The sequence below is a fragment of the Dryobates pubescens genome, chromosome 2, assembly GCF_014839835.1.
Source record: "Dryobates pubescens isolate bDryPub1 chromosome 2, bDryPub1.pri, whole genome shotgun sequence".
Taxonomy (NCBI): Eukaryota; Metazoa; Chordata; class Aves; order Piciformes; family Picidae; genus Dryobates; species Dryobates pubescens.
Window position 1 is genome coordinate 53,695,690 of NC_071613.1, and position 19,606 is coordinate 53,715,295.

Below are 19,606 nucleotides of genomic sequence, written 5' to 3' on the forward strand. Positions count from 1 at the left end.
GTTTGGTGCCCTGTGAAGGAAGCTTTGGGTAAGTCCTGCTTGCTCCAACAGCCTGACCTTGCTTTTGACAAGGGCTCGTAATGACAGGACCAGGCAGTGGATGGAAGCTGGAAGAAGGCAGATTTAGACTGGAGATGAGGAGGAGTCTTAACAGTGAGGGTGGTGAGACACTGGAACAGGTTGCCCAGGGAGGTTGTGGAGGTTCCAATCCTGGAAACATTCAAGTCCAGGTTGGATGAGGCCTTGAACAACCTGGGCTAGTGGAAGGCATCCCTGCCCATGGCAGGGGAGTTGAAACTGGCTAACCTTGAAGGTCCCTTCTAACCTAAACCATTCTATGACATGAGAGCAGCTGTAAGCAGTGAGGGACAGGCTGAACTTCAACCCTGCAGTTCTGATGCAGAAGAGCTGCTGGTTTCCCTTGCCTGAGCAGAGGTAGCTCACTCTTACCTTAAGGCCCATAGCATGCCAGAGATGTTTTTAGCAGCCCTGTTGCTTCAGTCTGTCAAAAAGCTGAGGACATTCCAGTGAGGTCTGTCCTGCTCTCACACAGAAGCCCTTCTGCTCCTGAAGAGCAGAGCAGTGCCTTCAAGAGCAGCAAAACAAGCCCCAGGATTGTCCTCACTTAAAGTCATGGAATTGTCAGGGTTGGAAGGGACCTCAAGGATCAGCCAGTCCCAACCCCCCTGCCATGGCCAGGGACACCTCACACCACAGCAGGTTGCTCACAGCCACATCCAGCCTGGCTGCAAACACCTCCAGGCATGAGGCTTCCACCACCTCCCTGGGCAACCTGTGCCAGTCTCTCACCACCCTCATGGGGAACAACTTCATCCTCACATCCAGTCTGAACCTGCCCATTGCTAGTTTTGTTGCATTCCCCCCAGTCCTGTCACTGCCTGACACCCTACAAAGTCCCTCCCCACTTGGTGGTCTGGTTCCTGTAAGGGGATGGCTTTAGGGTGGAGAAGGGCTGCAAGCTGAAGTTGTTGCAGGATTTCCTGCATTAGTTGTCCTCCAGAAAGAGAACTGATTCAGCCAGCACAGACCTTCCTCTGTGCTTTAGAGAAGCTCACAGCATTGGAGGTGGTCTTCCAGAAGGGGAAGGAAGGGGTTGTCCACTGCTCAGAGAGCAGAGGTAGGAAGGGTGTGGCTAAGAGGTGATGTCTGTGTCCCACCCTCTGGCTCAGGGACACCACCACCATGCTCTGCACACCCAAGTGGGTGCTGTCAGCTTTACCAGGCTCTGGCCAGAGGGGTGAGGACAGGAGAAGGTGCTGTGGAGAACAGGCACTGACCTTGCAGGCTGTGGCACGGAGCATGGTGGCTCGGGCAGCAGCCCTGCTGCAGGCTGGGAAGGAAACAGTCCACGTGCAGCACAAGAGCAGTGGAGGAGACACTGATGCAGTGCAGCACTTCCAGAAGGCAGGGAGGTGACTGACTGGAAGGTGAAGGAGAAAAGCTGTGATGCCCTTCACAGCCAGCCCCAACGCACACTCAAAGGCAGCCCCGTGCTTGCCAGCAGCCCTGCAGAGCAGGGCTCCCCTTTGGGCTCCCCTTTGCCCAGGGGCTGTGCAGGCCCTGGCTTTGTCCATCCCCAGAGGAGCAGCAGCCTGGCCTGTGGCTGGAACGTGAATGCTGCAGTGTGTGGAAGTACCGAGGCACCGCTGCAGGCACCTCTGGTGTCCTCCCCACAGCTGCCTGCAGCGCCATGGTCAGGAGTCTGTGCCCATGCTCCCCTCAGCAAAGCTAGCACCCTCCAGGCACTGATGGTTCAACACCAGCGGGGCTGTGAGGTCTCTCTGGGACAGTTTTCCTTCAGAACTGCTGGAGATGGATGCAGCCTTGGCCTCCCCACAGCTGAATTTCACCTGAAGATCTCTCCATTCGCTTTTGTCACCACGCTCCCCCTGCAGCTCCAGCCTGGAGCGTGCAGGAGGAATCGGAATTGCTTGGGTTGGAAAAGACCTCCAGGATCACTGAGTCAAAGCAGCAACCCAACCCCTCCATGGCCACCAAACCATGCCCCAAAGAGCCACGGCCACAGGTTTCTGGAACACCTCCAGGGATGGTGACCCCACCACCTCCCTGGGCAGCCTGTTCCAGTGCCTGACCACTCCCCCAGCAAAGAAATTGTTCCTCATCTCCAACCTAAACCTCCCCTGGTACAACCTGCAGCCATTTCCTCTCGCTGGTATCAGGTGATAGAATGAGACCAACCCCCACCTGGCTCCAGCCTCCTTTCAAGGAGCTGTAGAGAGCAATGAGGTCTCCCCTGAGCCTCCTTCTGCTGGCTTAGAATACATAGAATAAACCAGGTTGGAAGAGACCTTCAAGATCATCGTGTCCAACCCATCAACCAACCCAACACCACCCAAACAACTAACCCACGGCACCAAGCACCCCATCAAGTCTCCTCCTGAACACCTCCAGTGATGGTGACTCCACCACCTCCCCAGGCAGCCCATTCCAATGTGCAATCACTCTCTCTGTATAGAACTTCTTCCTAACATCCAGCCTGAACCTCCCCTGGCGCAGCCTGAGACTGTGTCCTCTTGTTCTGCTGCTGGCTGCCTGGGAGAAGAGACCAACATCCATCTGTCTACAACCTCCCTTCAGGTAGTTGTAGAGAGCAATAAGGTCACCCCTGAGGCTCCTCTTCTCCAGGCTAAGCACCCCCAGCTCCCTCAGCCTCTCCTCACAGGGCTGTGTTCCAAACCCCTCACCAACTTTGTTGCTCGTCTCTGGACTCGTTCCAGCAAGTCAACCTCCTTCCTAACCACCCCCAGCTTGAGCACCCCCAGCTCCCTCAGCCGCTCCTCACCAGCCCTGTTCTCCAGACCCTTCAGCAGCCTTGCTGCCCTTCCCGCTGCAGCCCCGCTGTGCTGCTTGGAAAGAAGGCCCTGTGCACACCGTAGTAGTCACATTTTTTATTTTACCTTTTTCTGGGGGGAAGGGGGCAGAAAGAGTATACATTTGTATTTGTACAATATTTAACAATCACTTTCTTGAGGGCTTCGGGGGAAAGGGGGAGGAGGGGGAGGGGTTGGTTGGGTTCTTTTTTCCAGTACTTGCAGAAACCCAGCAAGTACCTTCTGACAGTAGTACAACCACCTGTGCCCAAAAAAAAAACACTGACAAATACAAAGAGTTAAAAGGTCAAAGAATTGCTTACCAACAACAACAAAAATAACATTAAACAACAACAAAAAAAGGAAAACCTGGAGAGGTAACAAAGAGTGAGAGTGCATGGACTGAAACTGCAGCAACCAAAACCAAACAGAAGGGGAAATGAAAGGGAAACAGCCCCAAACAAACCCCACCCTAAAGAACCAACCCAAAAGAAGTACTGCTGGTTGAGTATCTGAGGTAAGTGATGTCCCATCAAGGATGCTACTTTGCCTGGGAAGGTCTCACCGCAGCGCTCTGCGTCTTGGACCAAGAGCTCCTAATGCAAGCAAAGGTGGTCAGAGAGGGAAGCTGCAGGAGGAGGAGCAGCCTGGTGACCCTCTCAGGCTCGTGACTGTCTCTGGATGTGATGCAGCACGCTGGAAGGGGGGGGGCTGAAAGCTACACCAGTTAAGATCTCAGCCAGGAGGTACCAGGTGAGGGGACAGCAGCCCCTGGGCCGGCAGGGCTGACAGCCCCGGGGCCGGCGGGGCTGACAGTGCTGCTTCCACGGCCCCAGCTGCCCGGCAACGCTGCGCTGGGCACGGCCGTGAGCACGGAGCCACGCAGGAGGAGATGCAGGAGCCCCTCGCCCTCTGATACAACCCAAAAGGTTACTTCTAACCTCAGCCCAAGAAAGGGCTCCTTCAGCAGTCCTCTGGTCATGGTTTCAGCAGGGAAGGAGTGGCTGTTCCTTCGGAGTGACCCTCTGGAGCTCTCCCCCTTGTGCTGCATTGCTCCAGCACGCACAGGTGTGGTAGTTTTAGGCTGGGGGAATTTTCAGCCCACCACAACAGGGACCATGGCTGCTGCCTGCTGGTCAGTAACATCCAAGCATGGCCTCTAGCATCAGTCTGACCAATCCTGCCCTCCCCTACACCTGCCACGTGCTGCTGGCCCCAGGCATCTCCTCAACCTGCAGGTTTAATGCTCTAGAATTGAAACAGAAGCAGGACTCCAAGTGCCCTGTGAGAAGAGCTGGACCCCAGCAGCCCCTCTTGTTTCCCAGTTAAAAACTTCTACCCAGTTAAAAAGCTTTTACCCTGTGAAGTCCTGTTCACAGAGCCCCTGAACCATGCTGGTAGAATCCAGGGAACTCGGAGCAGCACAAGGGTGAAGCGCTCAGGGACACCCCCTGGCAGTTTAAAACACGAAGCTGTGATGCCAGCTTTCCTGATGGGAGCCTTAGGGAGCTGTTCACAACGTGGTGTGTGAGCACCCAGAGATGCCCCCAGGCTGAGGGCACCCAGCAGCTCAGCTCTAGCAGAGATGCTGCACATTTCATATACAACCCATTTCTGCATCAGATCTTGAGTCACAGATTCTGAACCCAGCTGTATTTGCTCTGCTTTTGCTTCTCAAGGGGTTAAAACTCACTGGGAGCTTCAGATTACAGACAGAATCTTACTCGTTCACAGCTCAGCAGCTACCCTCAGGTCCTGCTGGGTGTGCAACATCCCTGGGTTAAAAAAGGAAGTAAAAGGGAAGTGTCAGTTGAGGAAATGACCACAAACTAGATCTGCTCTCTTTTCACAGCCAAGCTGAACACCACCCAGGGTGCTCAGAGCAGCGTTCTTCTGGCTACCTGCAACCTGAGGAACAGCAGAACAGACACAGAGCACGGCTACACCCTTCTGTCCCTCCCTGCCAGGGGTGTGCTGACCCCAGCCTCCATTGTCCCCAGGGTCTCTTACTGCTCCCAGAGCTGAAGTTCATTTCTGCGTAGCGCTGGGAGCAGCTCACGGCTGCACAGCTCAGTTCCCAGGATCACATCTGCAGCCAGCCCCTAAAAGCCTCCTTCCAAAGCCTGGAGCACAAAGAACAAAGCAGACAAGGAGAGAGCAGGCAGCACTCCCTGGCTGCTGTCACTTCTGTACCCCCCAAGCCTGGAACATTTGCTCGACTTGGAAGTTTGGTGTCAAGAATGGACAGAGGGAGGCAGCTCTTCTGAGGAGCACGTGGGCACCTGCCTACCAGTTACTCTGCAGCGAGGGGTGGGTGACCTGCTGGGCTCCAGGGGCAGGCTGGAGCTGTGAAAGCAGTTTCAGTGCTGTCCCTGGGGGGTGGTGGGGCTGTGCTGTGGCCCCTGGGGGTTCTTACATACCCTAAGTTCTCCCTGAAATTTGTAAGCATTCAGAGTCTGAAACCCGCGGTTGGAATTTGGGGTGCACCCAGCTGTCACAGAGCTTACTCTGAGAAGATGGCACCGAGCTGCAAGCAGAGGGAAGCTGCAAATCTCAAAGCAGAGAGAAGAGACGGTGTGGGGGGAGGGGTAACCGAGCTTCCTGAGGTGATCCCGAAGCAGTGACACCGAGCCCGCTGCAGAGCGGAACAGGAGGCGCTAGGCAGAGCCGGTCACAAACATAAATAGGGTAGGGGGGCAGGGAGGAAGAAGACTTCTGGAAACCAAGGAATTGAGAATTCAGAGCTCTCCAGTGTCACAGCTCACAGGAAAAGAAAAGGGGTGGGGGGGAGGGAAAAGTCATGCTTAAGTTCTCAAATACTCCTCAGACACAGCAAACCTAAATAGTATTAAATAAATGTATGAGACACTCTGGGGCACGGAGGGAAGGGGGAGGGGGGGAACCCAAAAGGCTCTCAACTAAAGGAGGGGAGAAGATGTTTCCTGTCAATAAACAGCACTTGGTTTGGTTTCTCTCTTTTTTTTTTTGTCTCTTTTTCTTTTATACACAACAAGCTAGTACAAGAAAAGGCTAAAAACACTGCTTTAGGAATGGCCATTTACTGTTGGCATGAAGCATAGCTTACCCTTCTTAAATAACACAGTGACTTGGAAATACATCATTTACAAAACGAGAGGGCAGGGAGGGCGCGGGGGCGGGGGGCTCTCATCCCGAGGGTGTTAGTGTTGTCGCATCTCGTCGCCTGGCGGAGCTGGAACTGAGGTATACCTTGTTGAGGGAGAGGTTGAAGTAATACTTGGAAGCCTCTTTTTTGCTCTCCACGTCCCACACTCGGTGACTTCTTCTCTTTGTTGTTGTTGTTTCGTCTCTGCACAACAACCGAACAGCAGCACACTGAACATTCACAAGCTGTGTCCTATTGGCATTGCAAGAGTCTGGGCTCTGTCTGTAGAGAAACGACAGCGACTGCAAGAAAAAACCAAGTTAACCCTTTGTGGGCTTTTCTTTTTCCTTCTCCTCTGTGTGTCTCTGTGTTTGTTTTGCTCTCTCTTTAAAATCTGAAATGAAATGGTTTGATTCTTTAAAAAAAAAACAAACAACCAACAAACAAAACCCCCAAAAATAAAATAATAACAATAGCAACACCAGCAGTTCATGTGGTAAGGGATCAGTCTCTTCTGACAGGAGTTAAGAAACCTGGGTGTCAGTCTGTAAAAGGCTTTCGGGTCAGCCACCGCAGGTCCAGCCGGCGCCTTCCCTCGCGGCTCCTCCGGCGGCGTCCTCGCTCGGCCCCCCCCGCGGCCTTCAGGTGCGAGCAGGGAATGCACAACGTCCCACGGATCCACGCTCGGGAGGAGGAAAGGGAGGAGATAAAACGAAAGGACAAACACCTCTTGATGATGCTCCAGAGAGACTTACCCCTCGTCTCACCCAGCAAACAGCGCTGCCGGCGGCAGGCCCCGCTCTAGCTTTAGCAGCTCCGGTGAAGAGTCCTGGCGGCCAGGGAGGTGTGCCCAGTGCAACTATCATAGACTGGACTCTTTGGGAGGAAAGTCAACGTTTGTCACCATTGTGACCACAGTCACGATGTCCTCTGTCGTGATAATGTTAGTCAGTTTTTGCATCTGGATGATCCGCTCCTCCACGCAGCCTGCCGACAGCCGGGCCTCCGCGTCGTGATCCCAGCACTCCTCGATGGTCTCGCACAGCATCGCCATGCCCTGCCGCCAGACACAGGCCGCACGTCACACCGGGGCCCCGCGGCCCGCCAGGGCCCCGCGGCCCGCCGGGGCCAGCCTGGAAGGCACCCCGAGGACCATCTGGGCCAACCCTTCTAGGGGATAGTGGAGCTGAAAGGAGCTGGCCCAGCACCCTGTCAAGCTGAGTCTTAGAACTGACCACCGCTTCCCCTGGGAGATGATTCCTGTGCCTGACTGGTCTCAAGGGGAAGCATTCTCTTCTGGATTCATGCTCTTTGGAGCTGGAAATACCAGGTCCTGCCTTTCCCACACTGCTGCTTCAGTCACACTTACTAAGGCCTCTTTTAATGAAAGGACAGACTGCTAGTCCAGAAGGTTCTACAGCAGCTGGGTCTATTCAGGACCAATTCTTCACCCTGAGGGTGGTGAGACCCAGGGTGCTGAGAGAGGTGGTAGATGTCCCACCCCTCAATGCGTTACAGGTCAGGTTGTCTGGGACTCTGAGCAACTTGCTCTAGTTGCAACTGTCCCTGCTGACTGCAAGGGGTTGGACTGGAGGAGCTTGAGAAGTCCCTTCAAGCCAAAGCAGTCTGTGATCCCATGCAAGATATCCATACAGAGCCAGCTGCAAGTTGCATGCAGGGCTCACCTGGCAATTCCAGCAAAGCTGCATCTGCAGTCACCCAGCAGCCTGTGCCACACTGCTCTGCAGACCCACCACATGGGGTGCATCATACAAGAGCAAGGAAATCCTTCCTCTAGATTGATAATCACAGAATGGTTTGGGTTGAAAGGGACCTTAAAGATCATCCAGTTCCAACCCCCCTGCCATGGGCAGGGACACCTCACACCAGCCCAGGTTGCTGAAGGCCTCATCCAACCTGGCCTTGAACACCTCCAGGGAGGAGGCATCCTCCCTGGGCAACCTGTTCCAGTGTCTCACCACCCTCACTGGAAAGAATTTCTTCCTCATCTCCAGTCTCAATCTCCCTCTCCCAGCTCAAACCCACTGTCCCTCAGCCTGTCACTACCAGCCCTTGTCAGAAGTCCTTTCCCAGTACAGTTCCTTCACTGGACAGTGCTGCAGTCTGCAGGTGAAGTCACTGTGGTGTGTTAAAAGACCTGACCCTCAAAGTGGTTGAGTCCTTCAGGAATCAAATGATCACTGAAAACCAAGTAGCACAAAAGGGGATTTGTCCCTGCCAGCAGTTAACTTCCTCCCAGGTAGCACTGTGCTGACACAGCGCTGTGCTGACTCCAAGGAGCAGATGGTAACAGACACTTGGATTTTGTGCAGCCACAACCTCACCTGGTTTCTAACAACCCAGTTATCGAAAACCCAAAGCAGAGCAGTGGTAGGAACAAGCAGGGGGGGCACTGTGAGCCTCTAGCCACAAAGCACATCAGGGAACACTCAGTTCCTCCCTAACTGGTGCCAGAAATTCCTCCCAGGACACTGCTCCCCCTGTGTTGCTGTGTGGGGTTGGTGGCACTCCTGTGGTCGGTCAAGGCTGCTACTTCTTCAATGTATTTTTAACCTGAGCATTCCAAAGGAGCTCTCAACAATCCCTTCTTTCACTAGCAAAGTGAAGGGGGGAGGGGGAAAAATCACCTCCAAATGACTGATGATGGAAGAATATTTAAAGACTAAGAACATTAATTTCCAGGCCATTAAATTCTTCCTGGAATGACTACATTCCTCCTGAAGTCAGGCTCATGACCCCAGCCCAGGAGCACCACCACCTGCAGGCAAACCGAAGCAGGCCCTGGCAGCAGGGGGGCTGTGGAACTACTCACAGAATGTTTCTGCCAGCACTCTCTGAGAACAGGCCTCTTCTTTTTGTGAACTACAACTTCCTGCATGTCTTCCAGGGAGGGATGCTGGCCAATCTCCTCTTCGAAGGGCAGCATGTACTCATCCACTGGGCCTGCAGACAGGAAAACAAGCAAACACGTGAAACCACCAATTTTGCTTTAAAATAGGGGAGGAAATCAAAGATGAGGCTGGTGCCTCAGAAATGCAGCCTGCAATCAGAAGCTTGTGAAGCTTCTGGTACTTCAGGTTACTCTGACCATCAGAAGCTCATCCTGTGACAGGTCAGCAGCAGGGTTTAAAGCAAGCCTTCAGTGAAGCAGCAGTGGCACCTCCAGGAGCCACAAGCTTCTGCTCCCCTGTGTGAGGCAGCCAAGCACAGCTGCCAGCCCAGCTGACATCTTCCAAACCTGAGGGCACAGGGAGGATCTAGATCCACAGCTTCTGCCCCACCAATTCCAATACATTGTAGATTTGGTGCCTACCACAGAATCTTTTTGGTTGGAAGAGACCTTTAAGATCACCCAGTCCAACCATTCTGTAACTCCACCAAGGCTGGGGCTAAACCATGTCCCTCAGCACCACATCTCTGCCTCTCTGAAACACCTCCAGGGATGGGGATTCAACCACTTCCACCTCCTGGGACAGCCTGTTCCAGTGTTTGAACATAATGGCTGGAAGAAGTTGGATTTAGATGAGACATGAAGAAGAAATTCTCCCCCATGAGGGTGGTGAGGCACTGGAACAGTTGTCCAGAGAAGCTGTGAAGGCTTCAAGCCTGGAAGTGCCAGGCTGGATGGGGCCTTGAGCAAGCTGGTCTTGCAGGAGGTGGCCCCACAGGGGGTTGAAACAGGTGATGTCTAAGGTCCCTTCCAACCCAAACCACTCTTACGTGATTCTGTGGAACAGGAGGAAGGGGATGACAGAAGAAGTGAGCAGAGTGGTACAGATGAAGCTGAGGAGACTTGGTGAAACGGATCAGTTAACTTCAGGAAGAAACCCAACCCCCCAGACAGCAAAAACACCAAAGATACCTGCAGGGAGAACACCTGCAGCCGTGACCCCAGACCCACAGCAAGCCTTTCCCTCACCGAGGTCTCCTTTGCTCTCTGGAGTACTCGCCACCCGGGCCAGAGCTGCCCAGCACACCCCGCAGTGAACGGAGGTGCAGGTCTCACAGCGCACTGAGGCATGAGCAGGCTCCAAGGCAGGGGGGTGGCCTCGGAGGCTCACGGGAGGCCACAGGGAGGCTGCCAGTAAACAGCTTAACATTTCTGAAAGGGTAAAGCCTCCCCCGTGGCTCCTGCTCAGCCAGCAAGGGCTGAGGCACAGCAGCACTGCTTGGAGCACAGCAGCACGGCCTGGCCAGGCATGGACCTGCTCAGACCTCCATCACAACACAGCCCTTCACATGAGTACCTGCCAGCTGGGCTGGGCTCACAGGGCACCACCCTGAGCAGCAGTGCCACCAGCCCACATGAAACCTCTCTCTTCACTTAGCTGAATTCAGCTGCTTCCAGACTGACAGTGCAGCCCTCTCCCACACATCTTCCACTCTTCTCTTTTGTCTTGTTCTCATCATAGAACTGTTTGGGTTGGGAAAGACCAACCAGCAACCCCCAACCAGCATGGCCATTAAACCATGTCCCCAGGTGCCATGGCCACACGTTTCTGGAACACCTCCAGGCACGGTGCCTCCTCCACCACCTCCCTGGGCAGCCTCTTCCAATGCCTGACCACTCCTGCAGCAAAGAAATTGCTCTTAATCTCCACCCTAAACCTCCTCTGGTGCAACTTCAGACCACTTCATCTTGTTCTATCACCTGTTACCAGGGAGAAGAGACCAACCCCCACCTCACTCCAACCTCTTTTCAAGGAGCTGTAGAGAGCCAGAGGGTCTCCCCTCCTTTTCTTCAGGCTGAATAATCCCTGTTCCCTCAGCTGCTCCTCACCAGCCCTGTTCTCTTCCACCAGCTTTCCTGCCCTTCTCTGGACCCACTCCAGAAACAAAGACACAGAAGAACTATGAAAAACAGCCACTTGAAAGAATTACTTAGAACCTGAAATTGCAGTGCCTGTGCGGCTCCAAAGACCTCCCTGCTCCGGCCAGGCTCCAGCACTTCACCGTCCCTGGAGCGCAGGGCCCAAAACCAAACCCAGGACTCAAGGTGTGGCCTCAGCAGTGCTGAGTATGGGGGCTCAATCCTTCCCTACTCCTGCTGGCCACACCTCCTGCTGATCCAGGCCAGGCTGCTGGTGGCCTTCTTGGCCACCTGAGCACAGCGCTGAAGTACCTGCGGAGCCGCAGCCCATGGCTTACCGTCGGAGGCGGTGCAGCGCGACGCCAGCTCCCAGAGGACCAGTCCCATGGCATACATGTCTATCCTCAGGAATGCATCCCTCTGGAAGTTGATAGCACCTTCTAGCACCTCAGGAGCCATGTAGCGACGTGTGCCAACCTTGGAAGACAGGGAAGCATAGCTTTTTGTACAGCGAGCACCAACACCACCGCCGCTCCAGCTGGGTGCTGCTCAGAGCAATCCTGCAGGCCAGCACTGGGCAGCCTCAGCCAGTTGAGGATGCCCCTGCTGCCTGCAGACTAGATGACCCCTGGAGGTCCCTTCCAGACCATTCTGTGATTCCATTTTTTGCCCAGGATTAAAGCTAGCCATGATTATCCTTGCTACTTCTTGGAAGTTCCTTCTGTATTCTTTCATTCCAGAGGGATTTAGGGAGTCAGGGAGTGATAGGACTGGGGGGAATGCAACAAAACTAGCAAGGGGTAGATTCAGATTGGATGTGAGGAAGAAGTTCTTCCCCCTGAGGGTGGTGAGAGACTGGCACAGGTTGCCCAGGGAGGTGGTGGAAGCCTCATCCCTGGAGGTGTTTGCAGCCAGGCTGGATGTGGCTGTGAGCAACCTGCTGCAGTGTGAGGTGTCCCTGGCTGTGGCAGGGCGGTTGGGACTGGCTGAGCCTTAAGGCCCCTTCCAACCCTAACAATTCCATGATTCTGTGATTTCTTCCACCCAAGAGTAAGAAAGAGGAACTGGAAGCAATCATCTAAGCTGGGCTCTACACTGCTGGAGCAGGAAAATATGAGCATTTTAAAATACCACATTTGCATAACAATTCAACAGCTCTGCCACTGCTGTTCTTTATCTCACCTCACGGATCAGCTTGCAGATGTCCCTGCTCACTGCAAGGCAGGGTGGTGTGGGCTAGCTGACCTTTAAAGGTCCCTCCCAACCCAATCTATTCTGTGCTCCTGAAGTTTTACAATACTAAGATTTTAATTTTGTTGCTCAACCATAAACTGTGAAGTTCTGCCCCAAATGACACACATTTAATCTACCAGAACTCAAAATGCCCTGGCTTGCCACTTCACAAGTACCCGGTGCTAAACCAGTTCCCAGCTGCATGGCAAGGGGCTTTCAGCCCTGTTGTCACAGGATCACAGGGTGTTGGGGTAGGAAGGGACCCAAAGAGATCATCAAGTCCAACCCCCTGCCAGAGCAGGGCCATGCAATCTAGCTCAGGTCACACAGGAACACATCCAGATGGGCCCTGGAAGTCTCCAGAGAAGGAGACTCCACAACCCCTCTGGGCAGCCTGCTCCAGTGCTCTGTGACCCTTACAGTAAAGAAGTTCCCCCTTGTGTTGAGGTGGAAGCTCCTGTGCTGCAGCTTACATCCATTGCTCCTTGTCCTATCACAGGGAGCAAGTGAGCAGAGCCTGTCCCCTCCCTCCTGACCCCTCAGATATTTATAAACATTGATTAAATCCCCTCTCAGTCTTCTCCTCTCCAGACTAAAAAGCCCCAGGTCCCTCAGCCTCTCCTCACCACGCAGTAGTGCTCCAGTCCCCTAATCATCCTTGTAGCCCTCCACTGGACCCTCTCCAGCAGATTCCTGTCCCTCTTGAACTGGGGAGCCCACAAGTGAATGCAGTACTCAAGATGAGGTCTCACCAGGGCAGAGCAGAGGGGGAGAACCACCTCCCCCAATGTGCTGGACACACTCTTCTTCATAGGCCCCAGGATCCCCTTGGCCTTCTTGGCCACCAGGGCACACTGCCGTCCCATGGATAACTTGTTATCCACCAGGACTCCCAGGTCCCTCTCCATGGGGCTGCTCTCCAGCAGACCACCTCCCAGCCTGTACTGGTGCAGTTTATTCTTCCTCCCCAGCTGCAGTACTGTGCACTTGTCCTTGCTGAACCTCACTGGCTCCTCTGTGCCCAGCTCTGTCTGTCCAAGTCTCACTGGATGGTCACACAGCCTTGTCACTTCAGGCAAGTGGCTGTTGCTGGGTCCTAACTGGCTGCCACTATCATTCCTCAATTCCTGAACAGCATCTCAGAACAATTAATAAAAATAGAGCAAGACTACTCCTCCTTGTCCAATTCCTTCAGTAAGGCTGAGAATAAGGGGGAGGAGAGACGTGACACGTAATGGGCTGGGGGAGGAAGGCTGTGATCTGCAATTATCTCAAGAACTCTTCAACTTTTAGCCTGGGAGAAGAAAGCACAAATTGCCACATTCCTTAAAGCTTCCCAAAAATAGGGCTGCTGATCTCCTGCACACACAAAAATGCCTAACCTATCCACTCCCCTCCCCATGCAGCTCCCAGCTGCACCATTTCTGCCATTCAATCAGTGCTTACCTGTCCGTGTGTATCCCCTGCAGACTTGCCAGCCTCAAACTTTAAAGCCAGACCAAAATCAGCAATGCAGGCTGTCAGGTTGTTTTTCAGCAGCACATTCTTGCTTTTGATGTCCCTTTGAAGAGAAAGAAGAAATTAAGAGATCCAGAACAAGAAATGCCAGAAAGGTGTGAGGAGAAAGTCTCATAATAAACCACTGAACATTATGGTATGAAAGGCAAGAGAAATGTAAAAGCAGCAGCCCATTTCAACAACTACAGAGTCATTAAACCTAGGAGTATGCTTGCACACCACTGTTGTCATGGAAGTGTGTGAGGCTGCTTAGTTTTGCAGCACAGAAGCATGGATGATGTAAGAAACAGCACAAAAATGCAGCTGCTGCATGCTTTAATTACAACTACATTTTGTCTGTTTAAATAATAGGCAATAAACCACTCTGGAAAATGACTCTTGGTTGTTTCTAGCAAGGAGAAACATCACTGGCTGCAGAAACAGAAGACTCAAGCCAGGGATTCCCATCTGTCCTTTGTGGACCTCTCCTCTACCATCCATTTAATCTTCACACAGGTTTGCTCATCAAATTGAATAGAATAGAATTAAACAGGTTGGAAAAGACCTTTGAGATCATCGAGTCCAACCTATCACCCAACACCATCTTATCAACTTAACCATGGCACCAAGTGCCCCATTCAGTCTCTTCCTAAACACCTCCAGGGATGGTGACTCCACCACCTCCCTGGGCAGCACATCCCAATGGCCAATCTCTCTGTCTGGGAAGAACTTCTTCCTACCATCCAGCCTACACCTCCCCTGGCACAGCTTGAGACTGTGTCCTCTTGTTCTGGTGCTGGTTGCCTGAGAGAAGAGACCAACCCCCACCTGGCTACAACCTCCTTTCAGGGAGTTGTAGAGAGCAAGAAGGTCTCCCCTGAGCCTCCTCTTCTGCAGGCTAAGCAACCCCAGCTCCCTCAGCCTCTCCCCTCCCAGGGCTGTGCTCCAGACCCCTCCCCAGCTTTGTTGCCCTTCTCTGGACACCTTCCAGCAAACTCTGCAGGATCTGTGTTTCTCTCCTCTAGAGTTATCTTTCAGTTTGGTTACCACTTCAGCTCTTTACTTGAATTAGCAGCTTTCTATAGCTAATTAATCTAAATATAGGTTGGACTTGATGACCTCTGAGGTCTTTTCCACCCTTACTGATTCTATGATTCTACAAAGCCCAAGAACTTCCTTTCAACCACGGGCACAATAACCCTCACACTAAACATTTCTATCTGAGGATGCTCTGTATTATTTAAATAGTTAGGTACATAAAAGTTTAAGTTGTTTCAAATAGCTAGAATGCCAATTCTTTCTGAACACTTAATTAAGTGGATAAAACACAAAACAAAGAATGTGTGAGGTGAATCACAAACCCCACACTAAGTTCTATGAACCAGCAGCCAGAGTTTTGCTTAGGCTGAGCAGGTTTTTCTTATGAGGCCCCTGATAGTTCTGGGAGGAAGGTATCAGAGAGTCATCACTTGACTATTCTGACCTAGGCAGGTATCAGCTCCTCTAGCTGAATGCTACCCACCACCTGCAGGCATTTTCCAGTCCCCATACCTGTGTGAGATGGCAGGTTTGTGCCCATCTTTCAGCCCTGGTATATCCTCGTGTAGATAAGCCAAGCCTCTAGCCATAGTCTGAGCGATGTGACACAGCTCGTTCCAAGAGACCACGTTAGCCTTGAGGAAGTCTGTTAGTGAACCCTGCAGAGCAACACAGCAAAACAGGGAGAAGATCAATTTCATTCTCTTCTGTTCATTAAGGAGACTTCTGAATGGCTTCCAGCATGAAAAAGCACAACACACCAGTCTGCCTTTCTCTGTCCCCTGATAGACCATCCAGCTACACACTCAACTGTTGATATAAACTAAACCAAATTCACCTTTGCATTGTCTCTAGTTCATAGCAGTGGGGCTTGGAACCAGATGATCTTTCAGGGCCCTTCCAACCCAAACCATTCTGTGAAGAGAATTAAGTAGCAACCCCACAGCACCTCGGTGCCAAGAGCACAAGGAACTCACGTTCCGTGGCACACTTCGCACTGCACTTAACTCCCAGTGTCAAAAATGGGAGCTAGACTTAAGATATTCATTCCTTATAAAGGCAACCCCAGGAGGAAGGCACAGGACATGACAGATGAGATCCACCTTCAAGACCTTTGTTGTGTATGACCATTGTTCAGGACCTTTAAACTGACAAGTCTTCTCCTGGGGCTCAGTGACACTCAACTCCAGTTTCACAGCGTAGCTCCGGAGTGGAACACACGCTATAGCTCTTCATATTTTTTTCAGAGAGGAAGACAAAAATTATTCAAAACAAAGCTCCCCTCTTCAAAATCACTTCTGCACACACATTTCCCTGGATTTACATATCTAGTGTGTGAGATGTCACCGTGTCATGTTGCTGTGTGGAAAGCCCCCAGAGAAGGGCAAAAACGAGCAGTGAGCTGTCGAAGCGCAGAGGCTACACTTGGCAAGCAAAGCAAAACCTGCATTCTGCAGCAGAGCCATCTCACATGTCCTCATTCCAACAGCAACAAAATTGTTCAATCTCTCAGACAAAAAAACCCCAACAAAATAAACAGGAAGAATTTCACAGAAAAGATAGGTTTGGCCACAACGATCCAAGGACTGGAGCACCTCTGCCCTGAGGATAGGCTTAGGGAGCTGGGGTGGCTCAGCCTGGAAAAGACTCCAGGGGGATCTTAGAGCTGCCTTCCAACACCAGAAGGGATCCTACAGGAAGGCTGCAGAGGGACTTTTCATAGGGGTGTCTAGAGACAGGACAAGGGGGAATGGTTTGAAGCTGAGGGAGAGCAGGGTTAGACTGGATCTGAGGAAGGAGCTCTTCAGTCCAAGGGTGGTGAGACTCTGGAACAGGCTGCCCAGGGACATCATGGACACCTCCCTGGGAGTGTTGAAGGCCAGGCTGGATGTGGCTTGAGCAGCCAAGTCTAGTTGAGAGGTGTCCCTGCCCACAGCATGGAGGTTGGAGTAGATGATCTCTGAGGTCCCTTCCAACCTAAGCCATTCTGTGGTGGAGCAGAAGGTTAACTATGAAGTTACTTTCTGAACTTTCTTGGATTAGAAACTGAGATACAGGCTCAGGGGCTCGCTCTGATGGTTGGATACCCTGGAGTACTGTGTCCAGCTTGAGAGTCCTCAGCAGAAAAAGAACATGAACCTGTTGGAGCAGATCCAGAGGAGGACCATGAAAATGATCAAAGGGATGTAACACCTCTCCTGTGAAGCAAGGCTAAGAGCTGGGGTTGTTTAGCCTGCAGAAGAGAAGGCTCTAGGGAGATCTTATTGTGGAATATCAACACTTAAGTGCAGCTGGGGACAACCTTTTTGGCAGGGCCTGTTGCAACAGGACAAGGGGTGATGGTTTTGAACTGAAGGGGGATAGATTCAGATTATATAGACTTTTTTTACAATGAAGGTGGTGCTAGAATGCAACAAATTGCCCAGAGAGGTGGTAGGAGCCTCATTCCTGGAAAGATTCCTTCAAGTTAGGTTGTGAGGGTCTCTGAGCAACCTGCTCTAAAGATGACCCTGCTGACCGCAAGGGGGTTGGGCTAGGTGACCTTGAAAGATCCCTCCCAACATTCTGATTCTATGACTCTGTGATGCTCAAAGCCCCAGCTCTGCAGAGCAACATTAGAATGAATTTGTTTGGTTTCTACAACTGCTCCACTACTGAGTCAAGTCTGAGGACAACTCTCCCATCTCCTGAAAAGCGGCAAGCTGCGAGTAAACAAAGCCTGCTTCACATGGGATTTCTTACCTGTCTCAAGGTGAGAACCAGGATCACTTCCCAAGGCTCTTTTTCCTCTGCCCCAATCATGAGAAAGGAAACAAGCCTGAGAACTGAAACCTACCTTTTCATGAAAGGCTGTAATTAACCAGAGGTCCACATCAATGCTGGTGCCTCTCTTCTCTGCCCCAATGAACTGCAGGATATTGTCGTGCTTCATGCCAGGCAAGCTGTAAATTTCATACTCATTCTGCCACGACTGTTTGTCCTTGAAACAAAGAGCACATCAAACCAGGTTAACACCACAGTCATCATCAGAGCAAGAGGTGCTTTCCCTGACAGAACTCTCCTCCTACAATTTGCTAGGCATTTGTAAATGAGCTGACAAAATGACTAAACCCCTTTTTCTTTCTGGCAAGACAGGATTTACTACCTAGAGGAAAGGAAACAATGCAGGCTGTTAACACAATGAGCTTGACTATCCTGGGGGGATTGAGTGTGGCCAGCAGGTCAAGGGAGGTTCTCCTCGCCCTCTGCTCTGCCCTAGTGAAGCCACAGCTGGAGTCCTGGGTCTAGCTCTGGGCTCTCCAGTTCCAGAGACAGGGAACTGGAGCCTCCACAGCAGTGAAGATGCTGAGGTGCCTGAAACATCTCTGTAAAGAGGAAAGACTGAGAGACCTGAGGCTGTTGAACCTGGAGAAGAGCAGCTTGAGAGGGAAACTTCTCAATGCTGAGGTAAAGGACCTGTGGGGAGCAAGAGGATGGAGCCAGACTCTTGTCAGTGATGCCCAGTGCCAGGACAAGGGGCAATGGGCACAAACTGAACATAAAAGCCCCAAACTTCTTGTACAAAAGTTTAGACTAATATTTGTGCCACAAACTACTGAACCTGCACAGAAGAATATGAAATTCTGTCTTCACATGTATTACATCTTCACTAATACAGGAAAACGATCTGAAAATCCTTCAGTGTCTGGTAAACAAACATTAACTGCTGAGAACAACCTCAACGATGGGCCATAAATGATGAAAACACAAAGCTGGAGGCCAGGATGGGAGCCTGCACAATGCAACACTTCACAACTGCTTTGCTGTGGCTCCATTTTCCCATTTTTATTAGTCTATGGGAACCCAGAAAGAGCTTTTACTTCATGAAAAAGCAGTGAGCAAAGTCTCAGGTTTCATTTATGTTGTGCTGATGGCTGAAAGCAGCAGCAGCACATCCCCATTCCTCCTGGAAGAGCAAGAACCTGCAGATGTATTTATTCAGCAGCTGGTTAATCGCTGGGAAAGAGCAGCACATTGCTCCACCTCGAGTAGCAGTGGGTGTTTTTAATTACTGCAAACTCTCCCCTAATGCCACTGTGCATGAGCACTTGGTATACTTCAGCTAGACTGGCTCTTAAAAAGATGAGCACAATTTATACTAAAACATGGCTTTCCAGGGGTACTTGCTGGGGATTAAATGCTGTATCACTTCATTGAAGCCTAATTAACTGGCACAATCACCTTTACAGGTTTGTAAGCCCCAGTACTCAGCACTGGTAAGGCCACACCTTGAGTCCTGTGTCCAGTTCTGGGGCCCTCATTTTAGGAAAGATGTTGAAATGCTGGATGGTGTCCAGAGAAGGGCAACAAAGCTGGGGAGGGGTCTGGAGCACAGCCCTGTGAGGAGAAGCTGAGGGAGCTGGGGTTGCTTAGCCTGGAGAAGAGGAGGCTCAGGGGAGACCTTCTTGCTCTCTACAACTACCTAAAGGGAGGTTGTAGCCAGGTGGGGGTTGGTCTCTTCTCCCAGGCAACCAGAACAAGAGGACACAGTCTCAAGCTGTGCCAGGGGAGGTGTAGGCTGGATGTTAGGAGGAAGTTCTTCCCAGGCAGAGAGACTGGCCATTGGAATGTGCTGCCCAGGGAGGTAGTGGAGTCACCATCACTGGAGGTGTTTAGGAGGAGCCTGGGTGGGGTGCTTGGTGCCATGGCTTAGTTGATGAGATGGAGTCAGGTGATAGGTTGGACTCAATGACCTCAAAGGCCTTTTCCAACCTGGTTCATTGTGTATTTCAGGGTGTTCCCTCTCAGTACCCTTTCATTTCAAAAAACAACTAATTCTTCAGTGTGTGCAGGCTGCTGAAAACCTATTTCTGCTAAAGCTGTCTTTATATGGGAGCACAGATAGGTTTCCCCAGAGATTCATTCAATAATGTGTTTGTTGCACTTTAATTCAACAGAACTCTACTTGCACAGTTTGCAGCTGTGGATATTTCCCTCTAGTTTCACAGCATATACTGAAAGCTCTCTGAAATAAAAGCCTTTCTTTGTGAC

At 51.7% G+C, this 19,606-nt stretch overlaps 1 protein-coding gene across 2 annotated transcripts in view; it reads right to left on the reverse strand.

Annotated features, from left to right (window-relative positions):
• Positions 1-6,423: 6,423 nt before the first annotated feature.
• ACVR2A (activin A receptor type 2A) overlaps positions 6,424-19,606 on the reverse strand; it is a 75,155-nt gene continuing 61,972 nt past the window's right edge. For both annotated transcript variants that reach the window (XM_009909438.2, XM_054177745.1), the window contains 6 exons: positions 17,412-17,555; positions 15,089-15,234; positions 13,487-13,601; positions 11,146-11,284; positions 8,810-8,940; positions 6,424-7,033 (listed from right to left, as the gene is read on the reverse strand). In XM_009909438.2, the coding sequence (XP_009907740.1) occupies positions 6,839-7,033; positions 8,810-8,940; positions 11,146-11,284; positions 13,487-13,601; positions 15,089-15,234; positions 17,412-17,555 (870 nt within the window). In that variant the 3' untranslated portion in view covers positions 6,424-6,838. The remainder of the gene's footprint in view (positions 7,034-8,809; positions 8,941-11,145; positions 11,285-13,486; positions 13,602-15,088; positions 15,235-17,411; positions 17,556-19,606) is intronic.